Source organism: Oxyura jamaicensis, chromosome Z, assembly GCF_011077185.1.
Source record: "Oxyura jamaicensis isolate SHBP4307 breed ruddy duck chromosome Z, BPBGC_Ojam_1.0, whole genome shotgun sequence".
NCBI classification, from domain to species: domain Eukaryota; kingdom Metazoa; phylum Chordata; class Aves; order Anseriformes; family Anatidae; genus Oxyura; species Oxyura jamaicensis.
The window spans coordinates 57,335,124-57,348,347 of NC_048926.1; the positions used below are offsets into that span (position 1 = coordinate 57,335,124).

The following is a 13,224-nucleotide window of genomic DNA, read 5'->3' on the forward strand; positions in this document are numbered from 1 at the left end:
GGGCCGCGCCGGGCCGGGCCGGGCCGGGCCGAGCCGAGCCGAAAGGAGCGGAGCCGAGCCGAGCGGGGCCCCGGCTGCTCCGCCGCCACCCTCGGCGCCGCCCTGGAGCTCAGGTAGGAGGCGGCCGCGGGTCGAGGGTCGGCGGGCTGCGAGAGACTCCGTCGCCCTCGCCGTGCCCCAGCTCTCCCTTCCCTCCTGCCCCGGGTGTGCTCGGGAGCGCGCTGCTTGCGGGGCGCGCTTGTTTTTTTATTATTATTTTTTTATTTTCCCTTCCTCGAGGAAGAGCGCTCGCTAGGGCGGTAAAGATGGAGGAGGGAGCCGCTCGGCGCGGGTTTGAAATGGAGGGCGGCGAGGCCCGCGGGGTCGTGCGGGGAAACCCCAGCGCGCCCGGTGCGCCCCCGGCGTGAGGCTGCAGGGAACCCAGCGAGGGGCTGCGCTGGGTGCGCGGCCGGGTTTGCGTGGCCCTTCGGTGCGAGGCAGTGCGGGAAGGAGCGGTGGGGAAGGGGGGAGGGAGCAAAACTTTGGGGCCGTTGCAGACGCTGCTGGTAGAGAGCTGAGGGAAGTGACCTGCGGTGTGCACGGTGCAAGGGAATGAATGGCACCTCTCCTGCAGGCACCTCGGTACCTGCTGCGGGCTATATCCCGTCGGGACAAAGAGCCAGTCACTGAAAGTGCTTCAGCCAAACAGACGGGAGATCCAACAAGGCACATCGCGTGGATTAAGCGTGACATTTTCCCCCATAACTTGGAGAGTGCATCTTGTTGGTAACTGCTGTCTCTCCTTGCACTGCTGTGCCTACTCAAACCCGAATATAGCATTGTTTTTGTTTACGCTGATGGCTTCAAAATGCTGTCTACAGAGCTGTGTTTTCAGGCATGGCAGCGTGGTATTCTGCCAAACGCGCGTCTCTTGTGTGACGTAGAAGCAGCGGGCACCCCCGCTGCCATTAGCATTTTGTTTTTTAAAGACAAAAGTCTGTATCTATTCGATGAAATCCATCAAGCTTTTAAAACTTTGTATATTTTTCTTATTTAAAAGGCAGTTTAATTTTTTGATGAGTCTTTTTTGTTTTATACCTCCAAGTCAGCTTACCTGAAACTTGAGAGAAGATGACTTTGAAAATGCATTTTTGGCCAGCAAGAAGGTGGAAAAAAAAAAAGAGATAGAGAAACGTATTCTTTGTTATTGCACTGTTGTTTTTAAACTTAACTTCAGTTCTTACTAGCTGAAGAACAAACTGATCTGTGCCACGTCGTGTGTCAGCTTCCTTACAGGTGTCACAGGGTTCCGTCTCTAGATGAGCAGCAGTAGGGAGCGGCCATTTCGTGTAGGCCAGGAGCATCCCCGGGTAACGGGGGTGGGTCGGGGGCAGCGTTCATCTGCAGCTCCAACCAGCAAGGAAGTAGCATCACCAGCTGCAAGGACTGTACCCGTTTCAGAAACATTACCCTCTGTTAAACACCTTCATCTAGTATTACTCTGCGAAGAGGGATTACATGGCCTTCTTTCCCTCCACTTTCATTTACTTTTCCTGCTTGCTCAGTCTGCTTATATAAAATTCATCAGCCTGGACCCGCTGCTGAAATCCCATCTGTGCAGGCGCGAGCTGTGTCAGGCTGGCCTGGCCTGCAGGCTGTCACGGTGAGCCAGTCGCTCGTCTTTCCTCGGTAACTCATTCACCTTCATCTGATGTCTGTAACGGTGCTTGTAAGGATGGCCATACTTGCCTGTTTAGGGCTGAATTAATAACAAGAGCTAACAAAATAGGTAACGGGCTCTTTCAGGAGGAAGGTGGAAGCAACCTTCTTTTGCAGAGCACGTAGTAGCCTGTTGTCTTGCTCGCAGCACGTGGCGTACCCTATGGTCGTACTGTCTGGCTCACGGGTTTCTCCCTTGCCTGCCCACCAGGACAGCGCCCTTCCTTCCCACCAGCCCGCCTGGTGCTGTCATTCTTGCAGCTGCAGAGGGAACTGTCCTTCCACGTCTCATCCTGAAGTCACCGCTCTGGTGCTGCTGCTGCAGAATTATCCGATCATCTGAGTTTCCTGAGGCCTGTGGAATTGTGACATATACCCCGTGCATAATTTCATTTTCGTATGTTTATCTTAGAACACAGCTTAACAGATTTTTTTTTTTCATTCTCCATCTGAATGTTGTCTTATGGGATGCAGCAATTTAATGTTGCCTCAGTCACTTCTTCTTTGGCTTAGAAAAGTTTGGTATTTCTTAAGGAATGAAAAGTGTTGACAAAGAATGTGAATAGTTTACCGATACCTTTCATGAGCTTGTTCTGAGATTTCTTCCCCCCCCCCACACCCTTTTCCTGTCTCTACAAAACAAGGTATTGATCTGTAAGATACACTGCAGTTTTTTTAGGGAGCCTTGAAGAGTGTGGTGAAGCAATGCTTTTCTAAGTGCCTTCAGCTGAAGGGCTAAGAGCCAGTTTAAGAGCAGCCACGGGCCAGCAGCGGCAGTGCCTGTCGGCCTGCCGCAGTATCACCAGCTTGCAATGGGGGAGCTGCAAGCTGAACACAGCTCAGGGACTGTGGGCTGCCTGTCCCTGCTCTGCATACCAAAACCTGGTACCTTTGTGGATACTTTACTAGAGATGAATTTTAGCTTGACATTTTCCTCTCCAGTAAATACTTCAGGTGTTTTGATTGCAGATTGGAAATGACTCTTTCCAGAAACCTTTGCTCAACAAGCACCTAATTCCATCAGCATGTCCATCAATGACAGCAAAACAAGATGGGATTTCAAGGTATATGTACTTTATGTATGTGGATTTTTTTTTCTTTTCAGACTGTAAGGGCAAAGCTGTAGAGCTCTTACTACCCCCCTTCACAAAGATGATTGAAGTACTTGATCAACAATGTGTTGGCTTCATGCACGATGGATGACATTACTTGCTGTGTTATTTCCTAATGTTTGATAGACAATCATAATATCTTTCAATAGTTTTGTGTATTTTAAGAAGTAACAGAAGCACAGAGAAGGGGAGACATCGAAAATGGTACTACTTAAGTTGACATCTCTATCCAGTATGTTTGATGTCTGTACACGGTTGGGATGTGCTGTATTTATTGCCGCTCTCCCTTTTGCCATCCGCTTTACTGCGCATTAAGAGTATTTTTTTGGTGAGACAGGTCTTTGTGGTTCTTAACAAATGGAATTACCTGCAGGCTTGCCATCTAGAGAAAAAGGAGAAAAAATATATATATATATATTTAAAAAATCTAGTTGGATGGGCAGAAATCTAATGCTCATCTAATAGCAAATAAAATGCATCCTCGAGGCATCTTCTCAAATTAGTTCATCTTCTAGTTGAGAGGATAGGTAATAATGGAACTTGCAGAGAAGTGACTCATTTTCTGAGAGCAACTTTATTGTAGTGGTTTCAAAATAACGCAAGCTTTTTATAAAGATTAGGACTGTCAGGGGAAACCCCACTTCTTCCTTTGTTTTCCTTAGATACTGAATAAGTACAGTTGATTTGTTTTTGAGTCGCTGTCTCTTTGAGGAGGAGACAAATGTAAGTAATACATCTAACAGGAAAAAATAACATGATCAGAAAAAAAGGCAAAAAGTGTCCTTGGGTGCAGAAAGAGCACATGGCTACAGGTCATTTCAGGGCTCTAATCCAAGACAACAATCAATCAACAGTTTATATACTAGTGAGGTGTGATGCTAGTAAGCAATACATTTTTTTTTTTATTATTTGCAACGTGCTAATCCGTGAGCAGCATCTGATACCTTTGTGAAATATTCAAAAATCAGAAAGATCCCATATATGTAATTTTTTTTTTAATTTTATTTTGATGTGTTTGCCCTCAAAGTTCTATCCTAAACATACTAATACATTCTTTGAGGAAATAAAATGATTTATAAGAGTTAACCTAGTATTTCTATTCATTTTTTTCTTTTTCTCTGATTTAGCCAGCTTTCTTCAGCTGGATTGGATCAGATTACTTTATATGCAGAGCCTGCTTTGTGATTTAAAGAGAATCATTATCATCCTGTAAAACCTTACTGGAGTGAAGTGTGTTCTGGAAGCACTTTTGGTGTATATTGGTCAAGTGAGCCCTCTTAGCTGTTTCAGTTATTTCCCATGCTTCCCAAATATGTGAAGCAGCAGCAGCAAAGAAAAGCATGTGCCATCTTGATTGTCTTCCCCTTGTTTTGATTCTATGCTAAATCTTTAATTATAAATTATCTTGAATTGGCATCGCTCTTGTCATTCTCTGAGAAGCAAGAAGAAAAGGCAACTGTGATCTGAAAAACTAATTTTTTTTTAAACTGAAGGACTGTTTTTCAGTGTTGTAATTGATGCTGAGAATTACTGACGAGCTCACACAATTACACAGCAACAAACCTAGTAGTAGTCATCTACTTAGTAGTGGTCCTATAACCATGGAAATGGCCTAAAATTGAGTCGGAAAGTGTTAAAAACATTTGTAGGTACTAGTGTCTGCATTCACAGACACTGTGAATCTCAGATGATTTTCTTTTATAGAAGTCTTAAGTAATGTTGCTCTATCTTTTTTTACCAGATAAGGAAGCAAAGCATATTGAAGCCATATGGCAGCTTGAGTAAGTCACGTTAAATCTTGGGGAAGAACAGCTGAACACATACAGGCTGGGTTTTGGACCTCTGCCTGTGGAGCTGGCCAGTCATGCCTCGCACCAGCGAGCAGTGCTGTTCTCATAAGCTTCTGATGTTGATGGCAGCAAATCCTGCAATTTGGCTGCTGATGCCACTGTTGTTGTCAAATGTCTGTCGTATTTCTGTTCTTCTCACACGTGGAAGCTCTGTGGTTTCAGACTGAGGTACCAAGCTGAAGCTTGCTGACTTGAAGGCTTTTTCTCCTCTGGGTTCTCCTTTGTACTGTTTTTGGCCAGTGAGGGCTCGTTATTCTTCCCCACCTTCGAGTTGCTCCTTGAAGTTGATTGCTTTTTGTTACTGGGCACACACCCATCTTTCAGGCTGACACAAATTAACGTTTAAAGCTGTGGTTAGGAAAGGGATCTCCAGTTCTCAAGGATTTTTTTCCATCTCAAAAAGTGCATGAGGGCATCCTTCCTTCTCTCTCTTTCCTTCTGGCTGCATTATTGTTGCAGGTGTTCTCTTTTTTTTTTTGGTTATTGCTGTTTACACATGTCTAGATAATTATTAATTTCTAACTTTGCTGTATGACTGTTCTGTTTATACTTCTAGAATTTAGTTGTACTTTTTCTAGCATTGTTTCTGCTTTTTTAACAGAATAATTTGATTTTTTTTCTAAAGTTTATTGGAAAGATTTTTGAACTGCAGGGTTAAAATTAGGAATTAAATATCTGTTTCTTGGCTAGAGCATGGGGTAGCCAAAAGTTTCAGTGCAAGATTTTTCTATGCTATTGCTTCTAGTAACCTTGGTTCCTGATGTTATTGCTACAGGAGGAATTCTCATGAATATAAAGCCGTGGCTGAAATCTCACCATGTTATTGTCATACTGACAGATACAGTACTACAGCAGGAGACAAACAACTGCCTCTGCTATTCTGAGAGTCTTTATGGCTCCATAAATATATTTCAGAATGTCAGTTAGATACAATGGACCCTATTCTAGATTTTTTTAATGTCGTTTTTTTTTCTGTTAAAAATATCAGATATTTGGTTTATGACAATATTTTATTTTTTTTATTTATCTGTTGCTGTGATACATGTATTTTTAAATTGGAAATCCTTATTGGATGGAGTGTGTGTATGTATCTGTAAAAGCAATGCTGTGTAAAGCTTGTAGTGAAGAATCCTAAGTAAAGCCATGATTATGAGAGGGACTGAAAAAAAGACTAGTAATTATACTCATTTATTGCAATAGGACTGGAGCAGCAGCAGGCTGATTTGAGACTAGGCTGTATTCCGGTACCCGAATAGAAAAAAGGCTTACATTTTGCATTTTTCTTCCTTGATTGTTGCATCCTTTTTCACCTGCACGTGGCCTTTGAAGTCCCTCAGTATGGCATCTAGTTTGTGAACTTTTGAAGCTGTTACTTGTGATGGCACACTTTACAAGTCAGTCTTATTTGTGAAAACCTGACTGCACTAACAGTCATGTATAGTGCAGCTTGGAATTTTTATTTCTGCTTGACACTTGCATAGAGGATTTTCTTTCTTCGAGGCTCATTGCCTATAAACACTACAAAGCTATGCTGTTTGTGGTTTTTTATGCTGTTGTGTTTTTTTTTTTTTTTGAAACCCATTGGTGAGGGAGTCACTACCACTGAGAGTAAAGGTGAAGCTGACAACGAAGGAAGCGTGCATTTAGAAATGAGTATGACCTTTTATATTTTGTGAAAACGGCTGTGGCACAGAGACTGTGTAAATGACATTGAAAACAAAGAAGAGTTAAGCTTTCTTTGTGCTTGGGCATCTGATGCATGTACTTGCTGTGATATCAACGTTATCTTTCCAAGTTAAAGATGGTAATGGCTCGTGGCAGACAGTTGTTGCACTGGAAAGGCACCAAGCTGTGTATTTGGAATAGTTGTGAAGGGAGAAGTAGGGCAAAATAGTTTATTTCCAAAGCAAATAGAAAAACCAGGTACCATAGAAATCAGAACACCGTTTGTTCTTAAGATGCTTTTAAGACTCTTATGCTGTATTTATTAAACACCTGGATACCGTTTCCTTTGTTAGAAATATGTCAGAGTAAACAATGTGGTTTTGGTTAGCTGTGAATAAGGTGACACTTTTTTGGAGGGGAATTCCTGAGAGCCTGTAAAGACAGCTGTTGAACAGTCAGGATGCCATTCTTTCCACCTAAGACAAGCTGTTTCCACATCTGGAAGAGGGAACTGTTGTGGTGCCCTGGAGATGAGGTCTACTTCGTGGTCGTGCCTGGGGTCATAGCTGTCAGACAGATTTCTTGAAAGCTTGGTTTGCTGAGGTTATTGTAAATGGGGAAAAATATGCAGCTGAGGATGGGAGAAGCTGCCGTGGATGTGCTAATGGATGTAGGTGGCCTAAAAGGAAGGGGTTATAAGAAATCAAGTGGACTAAAATGATTGAAAAGACACCTGTTTTGTGTACAACGCTGCTCATGAATGTCTGTAACATATTTAAGGAATATATTTATGGTATCTGTTATTAAAAAACACCTGAAATAACTTTAAAAGGCAGACAGATGTTGGTGATAGCTTGATTACGAGGCCACCCGCAGTGTGTAGGATGACTGAACGAAGTGCTGGTCACAGCTCCTGGCTGCTACAAAATCTCATTTCTGCAGCCCTACCTTAGTCCCTCATATGTTTCTTACAGGTTCTGTTTCTGATCAAGCTCTGTTTCATTTTTAGGAGGATAGCGCTGTGTTTAAAATGGAAGTGGACATAAACGGAGAGTCCAGAAGTGCCATATCCGCCCTCCCGGTGCCTCTGGCAGAGGTGAGCGCTGCGGGCAGGATGGAAGCCGAGAAGCCCCGGTGCTCCAGTACTCCATGCTCACCCATGCGACGGACGGTTTCAGGGTATCAGATCCTCCACATGGATTCGAACTACCTGGTTGGCTTCACCACTGGAGAGGAGCTGCTGAAGTTAGCCCAGAAGCGTACAGGAAACGAAGAGAATAAAGGGGAATCCGGGCCTACCTTGCGCTCCAAACAGCTTGATTCAGGACTCGCACGTTCCTCCCGCTTGTACAAAGCCAGAAGTAGGTACTATCAGCCATACGAGATCCCAGCCATCAATGGGAGGAGGAGGAGGCGGATGCCCAGCTCAGGGGATAAATGCACTAAGGCTTTACCGTATGAACCCTACAAGGCACTTCATGGTCCTCTGCCTCTTTGCCTTTTAAAAGGTAAAAGGGCTCACTCAAAATCTCTGGACTACCTCAATTTAGACAAAATGAGCATTAAGGAACCTGCTGACACGGAAGTGCTACAGTACCAGCTCCAACACCTTACCCTTAGAGGGGACCGTATGTTTGCGAGAAACAACACATGAGCTGTCGTCTCAGACTTAGAGCTAATTTCTGATCATTGCTCTGTTGCTGCAAAAATCCACTGTTGTACTGTGTACACGACTGTCCACATTGTAGGTGGTTGTGTCAGCTAAACGTTAACAGAAAGAAATTTATTTGAATGCAATCTTGACAATGCAATGTGTTAGAAGTCCTTGGAGGGAGAAATCTTTCCTGAGGAAGCAGCTTCTAATGCAAACTTGAGTGCAAGTGTGCAACTGCTGGATACTTCCCTGGACATCTTTTAACAACAAAAATTTTTAAAAGGCTTTTGTTTTTCTGGGGGGAGTTGGGATTTTTTTTTTTTGTGCAGTTAGATCTAGTGTTTACAGTAATTTAACACTGAAAAATTGGTGATGTCTGCTTGGTTGTTGCTAATTTTGGCTTGATGTTAGAAACTTCTCTTGGATAAGTACTTTGGGGGCATTTTGCTTTCTACTTTTTGTTGCTGTATTCTACAGTAAAATGTATGTATGATTTTTTTTTTTCATCGTTGAGAGAAATATGAGCTTGGATAAATTCCATCACTTTTTATTTAAACAGTCTAGTTTAGAAACTGGGCTTGCACTGCTGATGAGGGGGAGATCTACTCATAAAATAAACCTTAGTTAATTTGCTACTTTAATCCTATTAAATTATTTTTTTAGTTCCTGCATGGAAGTAAGTGCTTTGCCTCCTCTGTTCTATAAATTTTTTCAGGTTACATATGTGGGATATTAAAAAAAAAATCTTTTTGGGGATGAAGAGCTTTTGTTAGTGGAATTTATTTTTTACATCATCTGGATACCTAATGAAGGATTCACTTTAGATTCCAGTTGATACACTGGAATGTCTGCATTGGTGTGTCAATAATGTTTTAATTTTAATTCATGATTTCTATAACGTATGTTAGTGGAAGGTGTGAAATAACTTTGTCATTGCTTTGAAAATTTAGTTGATTTGAAGAACTGAACTCTTCTATTGAGATTTGTAAAGCAGATTATTTTTTTCTGATGGAGTGCAAGTGAAGTATTTCTATGTCAGCCTTGACGAGATGATCCTGGATTATTCAGAGTAGATTGAATACACTGGCTTACTTTGTTGCTTAGGAAATTTTTATCCAAACATGACATCAAAAGCAGTTTTGACAGCTATATTCCTAGATGTATTTAAAACATTTTAGTAACTTATGTTTGAAGATGGAAAATAGTCTTTAGGCTTTTTTTAGGTGCAGTCTATTACTGAAGCAGCGTGTGACTTGGTTTTGGTTGATTACCTCTGTAGAAGTTAAAATTAAGATCACGCTATTTTGAAACATAACTTATTTGATCGCTTGTTTCTGGTACAATGCCTTTTTTTTAAAAAAACAGCAAAACTTTCATTTGTTGTTCAGAATGAATAGGAAGCACTAGTTGGTGCATGTGCTGTGGAAAATGAAGAGTTTTCATTCTGACAGTTAACTCCATGGCTGTAAATGAAAGCAGCCTCGTTATCCGCATTTTACGAGTTTGGGTTTTCTTTTTCAGACTTACTAGAATTTTTGCAACAACTGATGTGTATTTTTAAAAGTCAACTATGCTTCTGCATATTTAATGTATTGAATAATGATCTCTTCCTATATAGTCTTTAGTTTGAAACACAGAATATGGTCAGATGCCAAAGAGATGGGGATATTGTTTAAGAAATAACCACCATTATTTATTGAAATAACATATAAAACTGTATTTCTGGCTGAAAAAAAAAAAATAAAAAGTGTGATAAATACCTATTGTTGTGGAGTCTTTTGCTATGTAGGGGAATTAGGAGTTTTAAAAATACATCTTTAGTCAAATAATTTGCAAGCACAACTACAAAGGAGGAAGCTTGGATTTCTGTGAAATCCTTCTTAGGATTATGTTTCAGGAAATAAGACATGCAATTATTAATGATCTGATCATGTTTTCAGTGAGGTCTTGTGTCATAATTGTATAGCTGAATCACCAGCCGGTGGCTGGTCTGTTTTGCCAGGTTTAAACATAAAAAATGTGTTAGTTTTTTTATCTGTTCTGTGAGTTGCAATATTGTTTGCTTTACCTATACATGCGTGCAGTTCCCATAGGGCGTTAGCATTTGAGAGCCCAATGTTTCATTGTCAGTTTAAGGTATCTTTCAGAGGATCAAAATTCTGAAGGCAGAAACAATACAAGATACTAACACAAATAGTCCGTCACCACCAAAGCAGATTTGGTATCAAGTACAAATGTATAAGCTGGGATGTTGAGTCTGATCTTAAGTTCTGGCATATCACTGTTATTTTTATTAACTATACTATGAAGGATTAGCAGGAAATCCATTATTTTTTTCAGTGTTTTATCCCTTTTCAGGGAAAAAACAAAATGTAGGTACGCTTGCTGCGTTATGGTTCATATTTACAGCTGTACACAACACTTGGAGGAAAACACAATGTTAACTTACCTTCTCTTGATCCATCTATTATGCTCTGACTTATCATTGTTTTTCCTGGGAGACTTATTTTCTTGCTGAGCTTATTTATTGTAAGTGGGGACTGTTAACTGCTGACTAGGGCTATTGGGCTGTATGGCACGGTGGATAGCAGAGAGGATTTAGAGCCTTCCAAAGCTGCTCTCCTGGAGGGAGTTCTTCTTGGAAGACCAAAGTTATGGAGAAAGGTTTTTTAAACTGCTCAAAATGCAGATGTTGGTGTCTGGATGTGGAGAAAGGTTCTGAGTAATTCAGGGGTTGGAGTGTAAATAATTATTTTGAGGGGGAAATATAGAAGAGAAGAGGCCAATATAATTTTCAAGAAGAAATAGAAGAGAAAAAAGTCCATAAGCTGAATAAAAAAGATTTAAAAAATATATATATCTGCAGGATTATTACCTATTTGGAGAAGCTATTTGGTGTCAAACTGTATAATTTGTTTCTGAAGAGATTAAAAAGCTATTAAGAGCACAAAACTGGGCTTAAAATCTCTAAATGGGTTTCAAAGTTTTATTTCATTTGGCAAAACAGAGGACTCGGTGTTTGCTGGTTTGTTTTTAAAGTCTTAAGGTCATGTAAGCTAATGTTGAATTGAGCTAATGTTAAGTGTTATAGATCAAATGGATACTTTTTAGTGATACAAATTAAAATACTATCTACAATATTGACTAAGCAAAGAATTGTTAATGCATGCCATCGTTATTGTTTTCCAACTCTAACGTTGGTACCAAATAATCCAAAACAGGAATTGTACAAAATTTGACATTATGGATGCTTGGGAGTTTAGGAGGAAGACTAAAAGTGGAACTACATTACAGAAATGTAACAAGGTAGTTCAGCTGTAGGAAAAATGCAGATCTAAAAACTGAAGGAACCTTGGCAGTCAACAGAACAAGTGCACGATGCTTGTATATTGACTGAGTTTGCCAATACAGTTTTATTGGTGATCTTTTCTGGGGACTTTTTGCGTGAGTAGTTCTCAGCGATTTGGTCTGTTAACTAGGACATCAGTTTCCATGATGGGTGGTTCACTGAACACTCTAGGAGAGCGACAAAAACCATGGGTGATTGAGTGAGTGTCAGAAGAATGGAACTTTTTTTTTTTTTTTAATGTCTGTATCAAATCAGTTTTTAGCTAGAAGTTAACTCCGATTTTCTGAGTAATTGAGAACATTCAGACAGGTTGTACTCTCCTAGAGTCAGACAATTAAATATTTTTTTCCTGTTTTGCCTCATTCCATCATAAAACACTCAGGGAAGATCCATCTCTTTCTTCAGGACTAGAATATGGAAAACTTTCTTTTTTTTGGAAGCAGCAGGGGGAATGCCAAATTGCCTGCAGTACTTGCTTCTTATCTTATAAAATCTAGGTGTTGCTTAATACTTAAGTATAGAAATCTTTCAGTGAGCTTTTTGTCGTTTAACCATGGGAGTAGCTTTGGAGAGTGTAGGTTGAATTATGACATGCAGATAACCTACCTTCAAAGTAACACAGATTCATTAAAACAAAAGCAACCCAAACTATCTTGTGTCTCAGGAATCACTATAGCAATTCTTTGTCAATTTTTCCCTGTCAGACTGACCTCAGTCGACCAGCAGCCACATTATTTCCCTTGTCCAGAGTGCAAGGATTGGTGTTTGACACTACTTCTTCAGAAGCTGCCTTGAATCACTGAGTTTGGCTGCTTCCAAGTGACAGTAGTTAAGATTCAGCGCTGCTGCTCCAATAGTGAAAGTGCTAAACCTATTTTTTTTTTTTTTTTTTTTTTTTTTGTGGGATAACTCAAAGAGGGGAATGTTACCCTAATATTTCACAAAGCAGTCTGTTTTACATCCTCCTTAACTTGGTGGTTTTCTCCTTAAGCTCTAATAGCTTGGTGGTAGAGTGGCATCAAGGCAAACCCACAGAGGAAATAAGTAGATTGTGTTAGAGGAGATGAGGGAAGACAGCTGTCAGTCTGGAGAAAAAAATCCAAAATCACCTTACTTGCACTGAGAACAAAAGGATACAACAAATGATAAGGATATTTACTGATCCAACTCCATCCATTCTTAGGAAATAGCTGTCTAAATTTACAAATGCTTTATTTTATCAAAGAATTAGTCTAGAGTATAAAGGGGAAGAGGAAAGGATGGGAGCTTTGTGCCATGCTTTTGTTTCTGTAAGGAGTGAAAGGCCAAAAAGAATTCATCAAAATATATTAGGAGGAAGAAGTAAAAACAAAACCTTGGGGCAGTACTGCAAGAAGAGAAGAGTGGTTTATGGTTTAAGTGTCAAAACAAGTGAAGATATGGAAGGAGAAGGGTTGCAGTGTACTGGTCTCAAATCTGTCTGGATGGCATTTTTAGTGTAGAAAGCATCTGGAGAACTGAAGAGGAGCGTGGGACATCCTTGCAAAATGCTGTTCGGAGCTGTGCTGCAGTGAAGGTTGAAAGGAGGAGCTTGGGGCTGTGCAACTTTCATGTAAACTGTCATACTCATATGCTTAGATGAAATTTAGAGGAACCTTCAGAGGATTTGGTTTGTTTTCTGGAGGAATAAAAGAGTAAGCTGAATACTTTAGGGCATCCAGATATGATGTGAATTCAAATGCACTGTGTCTGTGGTATCCTGTAGCTGTACATGGAGACAATAGGCAGTTGGTGCAACTTCACAGTGTTCTTTGACAAAGCTAAGTGTAGAAAGCTGTCAGAGAAAAAAAAAAAGAAAAAAAAAAAACTTTTATCTGTAATGTTTCTTTGTTATTTTCAGTAAACTACAACAACAAA

The 13,224-nt window shown here is 40.5% G+C and overlaps 1 protein-coding gene across 2 annotated transcripts; it reads left to right on the top strand.

Annotated features, from left to right (window-relative positions):
• Positions 1–6: 6 nt before the first annotated feature.
• Positions 7–9,738, top strand: MACIR (macrophage immunometabolism regulator). 2 transcript variants are annotated; one of them, XM_035310409.1, is made up of 2 exons: positions 7–113; positions 7,335–9,738. In XM_035310409.1, exon 2 carries the CDS (start codon positions 7,356–7,358, stop codon positions 7,977–7,979), a length of 624 nt encoding a protein of 207 aa, XP_035166300.1. In that variant the 5' UTR covers positions 7–113; positions 7,335–7,355; the 3' UTR covers positions 7,980–9,738. The 2 variants fall into 2 exon arrangements, with proteins under 2 accessions (XP_035166300.1, XP_035166299.1); XM_035310408.1 differs by lacking the exon at positions 7–113 and adding an exon at positions 2,610–2,762.
• The last annotated feature ends 3,486 nt before the right edge of the window (positions 9,739–13,224 follow it).

Excerpts from the sequence above, each read along its gene's own strand:
- MACIR (XM_035310408.1), top strand. The coding sequence starts at position 2,724 with ATGTCCATCAATGACAGCAAAACAAGATGGGATTTCAAG. Across the intron at positions 2,763-7,334 it reads AAACAAGATGGGATTTCAAG|GAGGATAGCGCTGTGTTTAA; the intron begins GTATATGTACTT and ends TTTCATTTTTAG.